The 16158-nt window shown below is 48.5% G+C and overlaps 1 protein-coding gene across 6 annotated transcripts in view; it reads right to left on the bottom strand.

Moving 5' to 3' along the window:
* LOC147021965 (cytoplasmic polyadenylation element-binding protein 1-like) overlaps nucleotides 1-16158 on the bottom strand; it is a 98197-nt gene that overhangs the window by 81598 nt on the left and 441 nt on the right. Inside the window, exon 1 of one of the 6 annotated variants that reach the window (XM_085892455.1) lies at nucleotides 15979-16151. The exons of the other annotated variants lie outside the window; for them this stretch is intronic. Coding sequence (XP_085748581.1) covers nucleotides 15979-15990 — 12 coding nt within the window. The 5' untranslated portion in view covers nucleotides 15991-16151. Of the gene's footprint in view, nucleotides 1-15978; nucleotides 16152-16158 lie in introns of those variants that run through there. 6 annotated transcript variants of the gene reach the window in all.

Raw genomic sequence — 16158 nt, 5'->3', positions numbered from 1 at the left:
AAACCCAGTGTGCACACAACTGAGGAATTAAAAAGCGGGAGAACCTCCCACTCAACAAGAGGAGATGAACAAAGCAGGAGAGAAATTGGACAGTCTCAGATACTTCCTCCTAAAACCACGCAAGTGATATGGAAAGTGCATTCATTAACCAGGCCCAGGACAAACTGTTGCCGAACAGCTAAACATTTACCAACAGAAAAGCTCAGTGGTCAAGGTGGTGGTGCCACAATCAGCCATGATGACTCAGCAGCAATCACAAGCCAAAAAGCTGGCATTCTCAAAGCCACAACAGTGAAAAACAAGAGAAAGAGCAATCATAGATTGCAGACCCTCGCCAGGGCTTCTTTTGTGTAGCGTATTTTGTGTGGCGTTGTGTACTGGTGTGTAGTGTAATTAATAAGCAACATAATTAGAACTGCGACTTTATAACTGCTGGCAGTGATAAACGGGTACTAAGACGTCCCGCTTTGATCTGACACCTGACCTGACGCATGACTTTTTATTTCTTCATTATTCAATTGAATTCAGAATGGGAATAAAATAAATTCAATTCAGATCAAATGGAAGACCAGAAGGAACCCAAACAAGCAAGAAGCAAAGATGAAGTCATCAAGAGGAAGCTGGATAGGATTCACATTTCAACTGCTACTCCTCTACCCTCAAACCCATCCAGGCACAGCCAAGTGAGCCTCATTCAAAATAAATAAATAAATAGATTAAAACCCACATCAAAAAAAATTGCACAATTCTGGCTGCCAGACCATGCGTCCGAGCAAGTTGAAATTTAAAACATCTATTTCCCATCACGGCTCGATCACAATTGTGAAGTTTCGCATTGATTGATAAAGCGGTTCCACAGTAAACATTTAACACTTTTCTTAAATCCAATATGGCTGTCAAACAGTTATTATATTAATACGCAAAGCCATATTTTTTGGACGTACCTCCTCCGAAACTGCCGGACGGATTGTCGCCACTTTCGGCATGCTCTGTGGTCTATGTGAGATCGTGCCAGACGGACAGGTTTGGGAATTTTTGGCGATTTTCTAATTTTTACATTTGTTTGCATGGCGACGTGTGACGTCACCGTTGAGAGGCGTAATGACGTCATGACATAGGTCATTCGCAGACGTCATTACGGCTGTCGTCGACAGACCGTCACCGCCAAGAGGCGTAATGCCACTCCTAGAAAACAGCGTCTGCGATGTAAAACCCTCTTCTGTACGTGCTGACTACCTCAGAAGGTGCATTTGACACAAAAAAATGTAACAAGAAACTGTTTATAAAGAAATTCTATAAATCACATTGTGAACACTGGATATATTGACGTCCTAATGAACCCTCACTTTAGAAACTTCGAGCGGAGCGCAGGTTTGGCTCGTGTGACAATTATTCCTTAACCTTGAACACTCATGCCTTGGGGAACATTTATGTCAAGTTTCCCCTCGAGTTTTTTATTATCTTGCCAAAACGAAGTTTTTGCAAGATATGTTGGTCAGCTTGTATGTTTTTTTTTTTTTTAATTAATTTTTTTTTGGTTTGTTTGTTTGTAATCACGTATAAAAAATTCTGCAGAACACAGTTATCATTGGAAATTTTTGTAACTTCGCATATCAGAGGCCTAGAGGGGTCCCTTTCAGCGCATAAAATTTTGAAGGTCAAGGTCACTTTGTTGCAAATCAGGGGAGTCGACGAAACCCTTATTTTTTGAGTAATTTTGATCGGATCGTCTTCCAACTTCATGGGAATATAGTTCATGGTCTGGCGCTCAGCCGATTAATTTTTGGTGGTGATTGGCCTTGACCTTCATGGTTAGCACCTAAGGTCAAACATATTTGACCCCAAGGTCAAATTTTCAAATTTTAGGAACCATATCATGTAGTACCTCAAATTGAACACCTCGATGAGTGCTTTCGAGATATGTCAAGCTTGAGACATTATGACGTCATTTGGTGACGTTAAGAGGCAAACGCATATTTTTCATGGTTACTCTGTAGAACGATTCTCATCGGAATCTCTCGTAGGCAGATATTCCTCAAGGAGTCGCTCCTGGTGGATAGCAGTTCTGTTCACCTCAGTGTGACCTTAAAGAAGTCACACGTGGTCACCTTTTGGCAAGATACGGGTCACCCTGAGGGTGACATTGGTTTATTTATTTATTTAAACATGTTTTAGGGTAAATCCAATAAGGCTGCCAAACCATGGGACCTATGATGTCATGTTTGTGAACCTTTGGTTCCTTGTGGATAGGTGATCATGTGTGTAAAGTTTTGCCTAAATCTGTTCAGCCATTTCAGAGAAGATTTTTGAAGGTTTACAAAACAAACAAACAAAAAAAAAATATGGCTACCGAATCATGTGATTGATGACATCAAAAATTTATTTGTGGACCATTTTATCTCAAGATGACCTTCAAAAATTTTCATACTGATCGGATGTAGCATTCTACACATGCAATTATGACATCATGAAATCACTCATTCCACATGAGGAGTACTGGCTTTATGCCAAGTTTCAATTTTGTTTTCCTCGGTGTGGTTTCAGACAGAGGTCCAATGATTTTCCGTTTTTCCAACATGGCTGCCACACCACATGACCTATGACGTCATAATCAAAACATTCCACATGAGTCATTGCACCAATGGTGAAAATTTTGTCTCAATCCAACAAGCAGTGGCGGACCCCCCCCCCCCCTCCCCAAAAAAAACCCACGAAAGTTCTGTGCGGACAGAGACAAACAGACAGACCCAAACGCAATGCCCTCTCCTTCGGCGAGGGTAATGAACTCATCATCTACCGCCAGAATCATTAACAAACCCAAGGCAACCAAGCACAAAACTACTGTGGAGTGGTCAATGCGGGCAAGAACAGGGAAGGAAGGCAAAATTTTGAAAGCAAGAGAACCTAGAACTGAGTTACAATGATGAAAATGAATAATCAAAAAGCTTGCACAGCCAAATAAACGGTGCTGGAAATTGGCATGAATGGACGTGCACCATTCAGTGTGTTGGAACATCTCAGTGTTCTCGAATCTCGATAATAATGTAAAGAGCACAATTAAATGGCCATGCAGTGAACAAGCCTTGGTGGTTTCCAAATTAAAAACAAGATACAACAAATAACCCGATGTATCAAATGCAAGGAGATAAACAGCAGCCATATTCTTACGAACTTTAAATGTTTAATCTCTTCTAAATAACAATGCTGGTCAAAAAATAAATTAACAAACAAAACACCACACCACACCACACCCGCCACCCAATGGACAAAGGAATCAATCCATGATGGATGCATTTCCGGATCCCAGTCACCTTTTCTTTGTAAACAATGTTGAGGCTCATGGAGGAGCGAGAACAAACAGCAGATGAGGAGAGAACAAAAGGACCAGGAGAAATTTAGGGTGGGGGGGGGACCAACAGCAGGGATGAGGAACAAAATAGAGAAAGACTTGGGGAAATAATGGATATGGGGAAGAATGAGGACAATGGAAGGGTGCACGAGCTGGACAGGACGGATGAGGATGAACACCTGTCTTGAATACCTGACAGGAAGAATGAGATTCAAGGAACTGCAGAAGTTGGTTCCACAGGCAAGAGAGAGAGGACCGAATGAATGAAGATGAGCAGCGTTGCTGTCAAAAATGCAGCCCCCTTGGGGTGGGTGCAAGGAGGTTGGGGTTGAGGGAGGGGGGGAACAGAGGGTGTAAGACCAGAGAGGAGGCCATAGAAGCCAGACGACCATCCTGTCTGCAGTGTGAAAGTGAAAGGCCGAAAAACTCCACTTCAGCACGGGAGATTCCAATGATTTTGAAGGCTTTGGTTTCTACTGCATCAAGCTGAGAAAGGTACGAGACAGGGCACCAGCCAAGAAGGGAGAGCAGTGTTCCATAAAGCTGCAGATGAAGGCCTTGTACATGAATAAGAATTCAGGTGTGCCAAGGAAGGACTTTGCTTGACTGAGGATGCCCAGTCGCTGACTGGCTTTGGAGGCCACGTTTGAAATATGGTTTTCCCATTGAAGATCAGGGCTGATGGTGAGGCCCAAAGATTTGAGTGGCTTGACTTCAAGAAGATGGTGAAGAAAGTGGATGGGAGGGTTCGCTAGATGGTCCTTTAAGAGAAAGACAGCGAGTGAGATTTTTTTGTGGCAGAGGGTGAAGTCATCAGCAAAGAGATAAGTAATTTTCCAAGAGAGTCAGGGAGATCATTGATGAAGATTAGTAATTTTATAGGGACCAGAACACTGCCTTGGGGTACCCCAGTCTCAACAGGGAGAAGAGATGAAAGGGTTCCGTTGAGAACCACACGTCAGTAACCCTAAAGTGTAGTTGGCCATGGATATCAGAAAATATTTAGAAGAGCAAAGCAGGATGCCAGACTGCTGAATGCTTGAGATATGTCCAGAGAGACGGCCCTGATCTCGTGACAATGAGTTTCTCCATCCATTGTTGGGAGAATAGAAGCAGCATGTCTCGGGTGGAGATCCGGTTCTGAAACCGAATCGATCCGAGATGAGGACGTTGGAGAAAAGGAACAATTTTATGCCAACTGTGATGACAGTCATAACCATTTTGATTGGAATCAAGCCGCGAGGTCCGTAGTTAAGGGGATCCGTTTTTGCACCATTGTTATGTAATGTGGTAAGGTTTGCTGACTTCCAAACAGATGCAAGATGATCTGGAGCAAATGATAGCAAATGGGTGAACAGAAGAATGAGGATGTGCAGGAGCAGAAGACATTTCAACAAAACGTGCGCTGATGCCGTCTGGTCCAGATGCAGAATCAAAGTCGAGGGTTGCAAGAAACTTCATCTTTACAGGTGTAAAGAACACAGTCTCGGTGCACCTGGATAGGGTGGGTACATGGAGCAAGGGAATTGGGGACAATATTTGGAAACAAAACAATTGATGCATTCGGTGTTCTCACGAGCAGTCTGCTGTAGTGTCATTTGAAATGTGGCAAGGGATGGAGGGGAGAATATTCCAGGCAGGCTTAACAAGATGACACCAGCTTTTCGAGGAAGGAGACAAGTTTGAAAGTTCATTCTTGGTGTTGGGCAGAAGTTTTCTGTCGCTTCTGAGAATAGACACACTTGTTGCGGGCTTTGAAGAATGATCTGAGAATGTCTTTGGTTGGGTTTGCCTTCCAGGAAGAGAATGCAAATTGGGCTGAGAGGTACGTACTCTCACCTCCAAGCTGTCCAGCCTGGGTTCGATCCCCGACCCATCGATAGACTGTCATTCTGATTTTTCATAGAAGGGAGATTCATCAATGTGTATGCCGTCCCTGGGATGGATGTTAAACTGGTGTCCCATCTGTAATCATTCGTTGGTGGATGTTAAAAAAATATATCCCATTGCGTTATTTGCGAAGAGAAGGTGAGTTATCACCAGCACCTTGGCCAAATGCCAAACTCCTGTTATAAGTAGTCGAATGTCAGGCCTGGTCAGCCAATGCGTGGACTCAGGCCAAGCTTCCCCTGACCGATCCCACAATAAAGATGGGATAATGGGGGCCATTAAAGATGAAGAAGAGATTGCAAATTGTTTCAAGGCAACTGCTGCACCACAACATTCAGTGGACCATGGGAGGGATGGGCATGATCGCTGAAGAAGAGATCGGATGGAGCTGTGCACGAGAGAGCAGGTTGCTGTGGAATAATTCCAAAGCCAAGTCAATATCAGGGGCAGCAGATTATACAGGAGACCAGTGTTGAAGTGAGACGGTGCCTTGCAGTCCATGCCAGTCTGCCCGAGTGAACTGCTAGACTCGCCAGCGCTGAAACAGCTCTCCGAATAGCCAGAGATGTTGACCAACAAGCACATGATCAGATGAACCAACTGAAGCAGAGGAAGAGCACAAGACATGAGTGAGGAAGTTTGTAATAACCAAATCCAAAAGGGATGATTTGCCATTGGGAGAAACCTGGGTCGGAAAGTTTACAGATTGAGGGAGGCACATTTATTCATAAAATTCCGTTGCTGAAGTGCCATGACTGGAGAGAGGTACAAATACTAAGGCAATTGGTGTGGTGACAATTCCAATCACCACTAGCCTTGCAGCATGGGGTGAAAAAAAGGCCTTAGTTTGAGGACCAAGGGGCCAGAACAACATCATCTTATCATATCTAAAATAATCTCAGGTTTGTGGAGTTAATGAAAACTAATGGCAATTTGCATACACAACCATTTTCAAACATGGCCACCATCTCCAAATCCAACTCTCTTCAATCACTTTCTCTCGCACCGAGGTCCTCGGACAATTTTGGTGCCTTAACCTATATTTTCAGGGTCAACACGATGAAACTACTGAATAAGATTTTTACACTATTAAATACAGCTGACCCGTTGTTAGTTGCATGGAGCGAGCCACTGGTGGTCGAAAGTGCGGCCCCCCCAACGTGCAGCCGATAATACACAAATGTGAAAACGCCCCATCATAATCCGCCATAAATTTATCAAATTGACCCAATGGTTCCAAATGAGTGTTCCAATGTGAAGCATAAAATAACATAACTACATCAGGATATGGTTGCAGTATTCAAACAATTACACTTGTAGCCGAGTTAACCACAACGAAGAGAAGGTGGAGGCGGGGCCAAGTAACAGCCATTATGGAGTCCTGCAGGTGATGTGGCAGCTCTTACACCGATGTCTTATCGGCAAAAGTGGCCCCCCTCTAAAAAAACAAAACAGTGAAGATCACTGCAGCTGAGCGTCCATTTAGAACTCTCAAACAACGAATCCTCCGATTCATTGTCAGACTCGCTTCCATATAGCACTGCATATGTTTGAGGATTTTAACATGCAGTGGAGTTATCCAATGCATCGATTGGACACTGGTGCAGGGTTGTTCGTTCGAGACAAACGCACTGGAATCACAGGAGTTCGTTGAGCAACAGCACACGACATCATTCAACAGCTCTGGGGCAGCGGCAGGTTGGTCCATCAACTTTGGCCTTATGGATACCCCAACTGGGGTTTTTCTTGTAACCAAACTTTGAAGGATCAAAAAGCTCTTGCATGCCAAAGACAGCCTCTCGCTATGTCCGCTGCTGATATATGCAACATTGACGGTGTAAACTACAGCCATCTTCTGTTGGAGGTTGCTTCTTCGCAGGTATTTTGAGACTTGCTTTCTCATACCTCAGGGAATGAAACTATTCACAATCTGCTTTGCGATACAAAAGCACCAACAAATTTTGTGGCTGCGACTTCTTTTTGCAATGTCAAACCTTTCACAAATTGGACAAAGCATGGAAGTTTTCATAATTCTGAATCAAACAATACACTGCTCACTGCTTATCAATCATTAATGACCCTGTGCACTCTATACAATCGAGGTAAATTTGCCTTGTTTTCTCCTTTTGAAAGCAATAGTTTCCAGTTTGGAGGTATAGAAATTTCTGACTGAACGTGGTAAACAATGCCACCATCACCTCTTCTTCAGCTCCTTCTTTCATGTGGTCCGATCATCAATCTTTCAAGATGTAAGCCCAGCATATCTCAACCCTCAACCATTTTTGGGCCTGCTGATGAAGCTGTGCAAGAGCGTTCCAACCTCCTACCAAATGGAGGATGGGACACTCTTCCACCAAGTATTCTGCAATTTGGGGCTCCACACAATCACAGCTTGCTGTGCTCACCAGGTTCCACGTATACATGCAAGCCATAAACCATCCAATGCTTGTACACAGTCTGTTCAGGCAGCACCACTCCTTTCTTGGAAGCCTGCAGCCATGTGGAAAAGTGGAAATGGGTGGCAGATGCTGCACTCTGCCCTCGGATTGCCTTCTTTTCCACTCTGAGAAGAGCCACTGTTGTCCGCTCTCTGAGCGGTCAGCCTTGATACAAGACTGGGCTGCCTTGCTGAAAGGTTTCAGACTCTTGAACCGTTGAGCTTGCAGTGGTTCACGCATCTTGTAAATGGGATGAACTTCAATCAAAAGTTTTAAGTGCAGCATGTCTAGTTGCTGATTCTCGTTGGAGAAGCTGAGGTGGGATGCCAGTGAGGAGAGGTACGAGGTCCGTCTAAAAAGTAACGGGACTGACTTCACAGAAATGTTATTCCAAAAAAATATATTGAAATTACAGCTTGGCCCCTTCAAAATTGTTTCCCTCCAATCTCACACACTTGTCCATCCTCTTCCATGCTTCAATGCACTCCCGGAAGGCTTCTTCTGGAATCCTTCGGAGCTCCGTCGTCACTGCCCCTTTGACGGCCTCCACATCAGGAAATCGGGTCCCCTTGATCACCCCTTTGAGCTTTGGGAATAGGAAAAAAAATAAATCACAAGGGGCCAAGTCTGGCGAATACGGGGGTTGCTCCAGAGTTGGCACGTTCCCTCCGCCAGAAACTGTGAGCAGGGGCGTTGTCATGGTGGAGCACCCAGGCGTTGTTCTCCCACAGATCCCTTCTCTTGTCCCGAACTGATCTCATGAGGTGCCGGAAGATCCCCTTGTACACGTATTGATTCACCGTTTGACCCTGTGGTAGAAACTTGAAGTGGACGATGCCCTTAATATCAAAAAAACGCAAAGAGCATCACCTTGACCTTCGACTTCGACATCCTTACTTTCGTTGGTCTTGGTGATGCTGGACTTTCACACTGACGACTCTGACATTTGGTCACAGGATCGTATTCGAATATCCACGATTCATCACCAGTAATGACTCTCCTGAGCAGGTCTGGATCGTCCTCAAGGCACTCGTTATGTCTAGACAGTGACTTTGCTGTTTCTGGTCCACAGACAACAGCGAGGGACCATCTTTGCGCACACCTTGCGCATTTCGAGATTTTCAGTGATGATGCTCCAGACAAGTGTCCTTGTTGATGGAAAGTTCTTCAGCAATCACCCGCACCACGAGTCGACGACCTGCGCACATCATCTGCTTCACACGCTCGATGTTGTCCGCCGTTCAGCTCGTTGAAGGTCTTCCAGATCGTGAATAGTCTTCAACCTCCTCCCGTCCCTTTGAACCTCTTGTGCCATTAAAATGCAGGTGTACGTGACATCGTTTCTTCCCTGCAGACTTGCTGCAGCATTGCGAAGAATTTGGAAGGCGTTTTGCCAAGCTTGGCAAGAAACTTCAGATTGGCTCTCTGCTCACGTCTCATCGCGCAACGACTCAGACTAGACAACGTGTAAAGCACGTCCTGAAAAAAAAAAAATAAAAAAATAAAAAAATAAAAATAAATCACACAGTGAGCACAGTCAACCATGACCAAACATGTGTATATATATATATATATATATATATATATATATATATATATATATATATATATATATATATATATATATATATATATATATTTGCTGGAATGTTGCGAAAGACTGATGCAACCCGTTCATTCAAGTTGTGCAAGTGGAGCACACAGCAGGCTCAGTCCAGTTACTTTTTAGACGGACCTCGTCGGTGGTGGGTGGGTGCAGGTCTCAGGCAGCCATTGAGCTGGACATCCACTTTCCTTGTGTGCATGCTTCAACCCCAAGCAACAACACAAAACTCAGCTGGAGCATGCACCAATGCCAGTGTGAAGCATGGGGTTATGCAATCTGCTCCCTGGTCATGGCCTGCGAGTTTCCTTAGTAGGTTGACCCTTGCTGCCGTTTTTCCAACCACATCTTCAGCATAGTTACAGAAAGTGAGGGCCCTGTCCAACTTAATACCAAGGTCGGTCGGTGTGCTGATAAAAGGAATTCAAAAGGATAAAAGGAGTACCATTCAATTGAACTTGTAGTTGTTGATTGGCCGCATCATTGCTCAGGTGGTCTTGTGCACATTAAGACAAGGAAATCCAACACAGGTGGAGGCCATTCAGCCCATCATGTCTGCACGAACACCACACCAACCCAAAATTCAAGAAAGAAAATGCAAAAAGAAAAAGTTTTGAATTGATGAAAGAAAAAACAAATTTTGTATATATTTTTTTTGTTGCAATTCTTTTTCTTCCCCTCACAGAGGGGGCATGGGCCTGGTTAAAAACACACATCAACCACATAACCCCACTGAACAAGACCCCCACCAATAGCACTCCATCAATACCCAAACTATCTAAAAGTCTTGTCAACACCCTCATACCCCTCTATCTCCTTAACTTCCAAGTACCTATCAACTTTCTTATTTAAACTTATCTACTTTTTCTGCTGCCACTACCTTTCCAGGGAGGCCATTCCATGCATTACCTACTCTCTGAGTGATGCAGGTGTACGTGACACCTGCCTTACTGCCATTGTAACTCTCCTCTTCATTACTCTCAAGCTGTGACCCCTGTTTCTATCACCATCTACTCTGTTGAATAATTCATCTGCACTTATTTTATCTCTGCCTTTCATTATCTTAAACATCTCTATCATATCTCCTCGTAACCGCCTCCTTTCTCGTGTATAAAGCCCTGTCTCCTTCAGCTGCTCCTCATAGCTGAGTCTAGTTAGGCCCGGAATCAATCTAGTTGCCCTGCGCTGAACCCTGTGACATCTATGCCCTTCCAGAACTGCACACAATATTCTAGATGTGGCCCTCACTAAATTCCTGTACAATGTTAACACCACCTCTTTTGATTTATTATTTATCCCCCTCCGAATACAACCGAAAACCCTATTTGCTTTCGGCTTAAGTCACATTTGCTCTACGGTGAGAATATGGTGGCCGTACGCCCTCTGAATTGACAGAAACGTGCGGCCACCGCAGAGTTTCTGCGGTGGCCTCAGGGTGGCCCTATGTCGTTTGGCTATTTTTTTACAGGCTGTAGGGGTCGCCGTGGAATTATAACGCGGAGTTATAACTTTTTTCATTTCTACGGTCGCCGTAGCAATTCGACAAGCCGAAAAAAAAAAAAAAAAAAAAAAAAAATGAACCCACTCGTTTCTGTCCGTCTGGCCGCATGTTCGCCTTAGGGCCCCCTGCGGTTGCCTTGCGGGCACCTTGAGGCTACCTTGCGTCTGCCTTAAATTATATGGCCACTGCAGAGCCCCCTTAAGGTCACCGTGCGACATCAAATCAAAGACCGTACGGCACCCCCACATTTTCGGTCTCCACAATTTATAAATACACCGTGCGGCTCCCCGAAAAATAAAAAAAACATGTGACCGCTACATTATGTGACCGTGGAAATACTGCAGCTGCCGTACAATTGCTCGTGGCCGTAGATTTCGGAGACCCCACGACCGCCGTGGCAAATGAGACTTAGGCCTTACCAATAGCTGCCTGGCACTGTGCTTCCTGCTTACCTCCCATATCTATTACCACCCCCAGATCCTTCTCCTGTGTGACACGCTCCAAAATTACCCCTTGCATCCTGTAATCTCTATTTTCATTGTTCTTTCCCATCCCCAACACCTTACACTTGCAAAGTTTAAATTCCACCTGCCAATCTTTTGCCAAATCTCTGCAAGTATCAATACTTTCCTAGATCTGATCACCACCCCCTCCTCTATCCACCTCACCTCCAAGCTTTAGGTCATCCGCAAATTTGGAAAGCTTACTCTTTACCCTATTATCCAAATCGTTGATGTAAATATTGAAGAGTAATGGTCCGAGTACTGATCCCTGAGATACCCCACTACGTATATCCTCCCAGCAAGACATCCTCCCACACACAGCCACTCTTTGGTTCCTACCACTAAGCCAGTTTGCAATCCAATTAGCTATCTGACCAGCCACTCCACAAGACCTCACTTTGGCTAACAACCTCCGATGTGGTACCTCATCAAATGCCTTCTTAAAGTCTAGATATACGATGTCCACTGCCTTTCCCTCATCAACCCAATCAGACACTGCTTCATCGAACTCTAAAAGATTTCTTAAACAGGAACTACTTTTGGTAAACCCATGCTGACTCCCTTTAATTAGTTTGTATTTGTTTAAATGGTTCCTCATCTGGTTCCTAATTAATGTCTCCAACACCTTCCTCAAACTGAAGTCAAACCAACAGGTCTATAGTTTCCCAATTCTTCTCTGGATCCTTTCTTAAATAGTGGTGCTACACTTGCTGCTCTCCAATCCTCCGGTACCTGTCCCGACTCCAATGAGCTATTGAAAATATCTGTTAACATGTAGCTTACCTGCCCAGTCACCTCCCTCAATACTCTCAGGTGCATATTATCTGGACCCGGAGCCTTATCTACTCTTAGATTACCTTGCTGTTCCTTTACTTCCTCCACTCCAACCTGGATCTTCTGGAAAAGCCCTTCCTCACCTCCTTAATAGATACTCTCAGCAATTGGCAATTCTCCTGACTGTTCTTGTGTGAAGACAGAGGAGCTATTGATAATAGGATAGATTTTACTACTGATGGTAGACTGGACCATTGACCATGTGGATCTATGCTTGGCGTGACAGACTGGACCACACAAAAAAGCAGTTTTCCAGTCAAAAATAGAGCTGAAAACTTGAGAACTTGGAAGGTGGCCACCAGTTCTGTCACCACTTGTGTTTGGGGGTTATTCTTCATGTTCCCGACGTGTACTCTCAATCCTTTTGAGATTCCATGAACCGGTGTATGCACATCGACAATTTCTGTGATCCTGAAATGAAACTTCGCCATTCACATTTTCTGCTCTGAAGTTCCTTTCCCACCTCAGGCGGTGATCAGAGACTGGATTATTGTCCATCAAGAGAAACAGCAGACTTTCCAGCGAATGGATTCAAATCAAAATATACATTTTCCACTAACAAATGCTTCCAGTCTATACCATGACACACGAAATTGTGCAGACATCTCAATCAATACCTCTGGATTTCCTATTCTTTCTGCATCTGAAACAAACAAACAATAGTTCCTGTTGAAATGACATGCATGTCTAAATGTAGTTCTTCAGCACAATGCCACCACATTGGCATGGAATCAAAGAACATGAATAACTGTTAATCCGACTTTAAAAAAATAAAAATTCCATTGATCTCCTTCACCCAGAAAAACACAGGGGAGGAAAACAAAATTGGCATCCTACATGCGAAAGTATGCGATTGGATTCATGGATGGTGACCACGTTGGAAAACATCAGCTTGTGGAAATTGCGATTAATTTTTCGCTGTCATCACACGTTTTCATAAAGTCCACAAAACCGGGGTCAGTATTGAGCAAGATGACAAATACTATTCCAGCCGTGATTTCCGCCTCTAACTGACCAGACTACACATACGAGGAAGAGGGAGGAGGGATGTAAATTGAGTCGGCACAGTCAGGATGGTACAACACACAAACAAACAAGAAGTGGGAGCACAAGGGAAGTCACACCAAAGGGGTTGGGATTGGGATGTGAAAGAGCAAAGTACAGTGACGAATTGAGTTCTTCATTGAAAGTGCAGAACAAGGTTCAGAACAATCAGGGAGAAGGAAGTGAGGTGACGAGACGGGGCGGACGAGGGAGGGAGAGGAGCGAGACGACAGAGGAGGGAGAGAGGGGGGATTAGATGGGGTGGCAGAGGGAGGGAAGGGGCAAAATGAGGCAGAGGAGGAAGGGAGGAGCAGAGAGGGCGAGACCATGTGTGAGATGCTGGGCGCCACACAGTGGGGAGGGGAGGTGGGTGAGGGGCTTGGCGCCACACAGCGGGGGGGGGGAGGAGGTGAGGGGCTTGGCGCCACACAGCGGGGGGAGGAGGTGAGGGGCTTGGCGCCACACAGCGGGGGGGGAGGAGGTGAGGGGCTTGGCGCCACACAGCGGGGGGAGGAGGTGAGGGGCTTGGCGCCACACAGCGGGGGGAGGAGGTGAGGGCTGAGCGCCACACAGCTGGGGGGTGAGGGGCTGGGCGCCACACAGCTGGGGGGTGAGGGGCTGGGCGCCACACAGCTGGGGGGTGAGGGCTGGGCGCCACACAGCTGGGGGGTGAGGGGCTGGGCGCCACACAGCTGGGGGGTGAGGGGCTGGGCGCCACACAGCTGGGGGGGTGAGGGGCTGGGCGCCACACAGCTGGGGGGTGAGGGGCTGGGCGCCACACAGCTGGGGGGGGGTCAGGGGCTGGGCGTCACACAGCTGGGGGGCGAGGGGCTGGGCGTCACACAGCTGGGGGGTGAGGGGCTGGGCGCCACACAGCTGGGGGGGTGAGGGGCTGGGCGCCACACAGCTGGGGGGTGAGGGGCTGGGCGCCACACAGCTGGGGGGTGAGGGGTGTGAGAAGCTGGGCGCCACACAGCAGGGTGGGGGATGTGAGGGGCTGGGTGCCACACAGCGGGGAGAGGGAGGGGTGAGAAGCTGGGCTCCACACAGTGGTGAGAGGGAGGGGGTGAGAAGCTGGGCTCCACAGAGTGGGGAGGGGGAAGGGGGAGGGGCTGGGTTCCACACAGCATGGGGGGAGGGGTTGAGGGGCTGGGCGCCACACAGTGGGGGTAGGGGTGAGGGGCTGGGCGCCACACAGTGGGGGTAGGGGTGAGGGGCTGGGCGCCACACAGTGGGGGGTAGGGGTGAGGGGCTGGGCGCCACACAGTGGGGGGTAGGGGTGAGGGGCTGGGCGCCACACAGTGGGGGGTAGGGGTGAGGGGCTGGGCGCCACACAGCGGGGGGGTAGGGGTGAGGGGCTGGGCGCCACACAGCGGGGGGAGGTGGGTGAGGGGCTTGGCACCACACAGCGGGGGGAGGTGGGTGAGGGGCTTGGCACCACACAGCGGGGGGAGGTGGGTGAGGAGCTTGGCACCACACAGCGGGGGGAGGTGGGTGAGGGGCTTGGCACCACACAGCGGGGGGAGGTGGGTGAGGGGCTTGGCACCACACAGCGGGGGGGAGGTGGGTGAGGGGCTTGGCACCACACAGCGGGGGGAAGGGGTGAGGAGCTGGACGCCACACTGCGGGGGCGGGGATGTGTGTGTGAGGGGCTGGGCGCCACACAGCTGGGGCGGGGATGTGTGTGAGGGGCTGGGCGCCACACAGCTGGGGGGGAGGATGAGGGACTGGACGCCACACAGTGGGGGGGAAGGGGTGAGGGGCTGAGCGCCACACAGTGGGGGGAAGGGGTGAGGGGCTGAGCGCCACACAGTGGGGGGTAGGGGTGAGGGGCTGGGCGCCACACAGTGGGGGTAGGGGTGAGGGGCTGGGCGCCACACAGCGGGGGGTAGGGGTGAGGGGCTGGGCGCCACACAGCGGGGGGGGAGGTGGGTGAGGGGCTTGGCACCACACAGCGGGGGGAGGTGGGTGAGGGGCTTGGCACCACACAGCGGGGGGAGGTGGGTGAGGGGCTTGGCACCACACAGCGGGGGGGGGGGAGGTGGGTGAGGGGCTTGGCACCACACAGCGGGGGGGAGGTGGGTGAGGGGCTTGGCACCACACAGCGGGGGAAGGGGTGAGGAGCTGGACGCCACACTGCGGGGCGGGGATGTGTGTGTGAGGGGCTGGGCGCCACACAGCTGGGGCGGGGATGTGTGTGAGGGGCTGGGCGCCACACAGCTGGGGGGAGGATGAGGGACTGGACGCCACACAGTGGGGGAAGGGGTGAGGGGCTGAGCGCCACACAGTGGGGGGGGGAAGGGGTGAGGGGCTGAGCGCCACACAGCGGGGAGGGGGGGGGGTGAGGAGCTGGGCCCCACAGAAGAGGAGATGAGGGGAGGTGGGCACGCAGATATGGGAGGTGGAGAGGGGGTGCACAAGGGACCCTTTACAGGAGGTGACGCAGCAAGTAAAGCGGAGTGCCGAGCAGGCTCGAAACCGGGATAAGCACAGTCGAACCCGTAGACGAGACCCCCAGGGGGCCCAAACACGAGTAAACAAAAAGGACGTTGGGGGGATTCGGTCATTTCACTCTTAGCAAATAATTCCCCTCTCTCTGATCACCTCACAACATGTAAATGTCGCACCATCGGCATCTACACTGTCCCTCAGTGAGGAAAACAAGATACTGTACACAGCGATTGACAAACCACTACCATCACTATTCGGTGGCTGCTCAGGTGGTTCCACCACCTGAACGACCTCGAACCTCGCCCCATGCGGCAACTCAGGGACAGTTTTCCCGGCCGTGCGTCTAACAGGCCACGGAACTGTACCTTGGCTTCCATGCACGACTGCAGAACACCACAGCTCGTTAAAACAACTCGCCAAGAGCGAGTCCCGGCACCAATGTCCGCCCGTCTAACGGTAAATCCCCGTCAGCCGCCACTCTTTTCGGTGTTCACCACTCCCGGTGGAACCTCACCCAGCCCGATGGCGCTCCTGCCCATAGATGC

Source organism: Eptatretus burgeri, chromosome 8 (assembly GCF_056783735.1).
Source record: "Eptatretus burgeri isolate ZD-2024b chromosome 8, Ebu_testis_v1, whole genome shotgun sequence".
In the NCBI taxonomy this organism is placed as follows: Eukaryota; Metazoa; Chordata; class Myxini; order Myxiniformes; family Myxinidae; genus Eptatretus; species Eptatretus burgeri.
The sequence above is the reverse complement of the archived record's forward strand: the minus strand, read 5'-3'. Positions and strand labels throughout refer to the sequence as shown.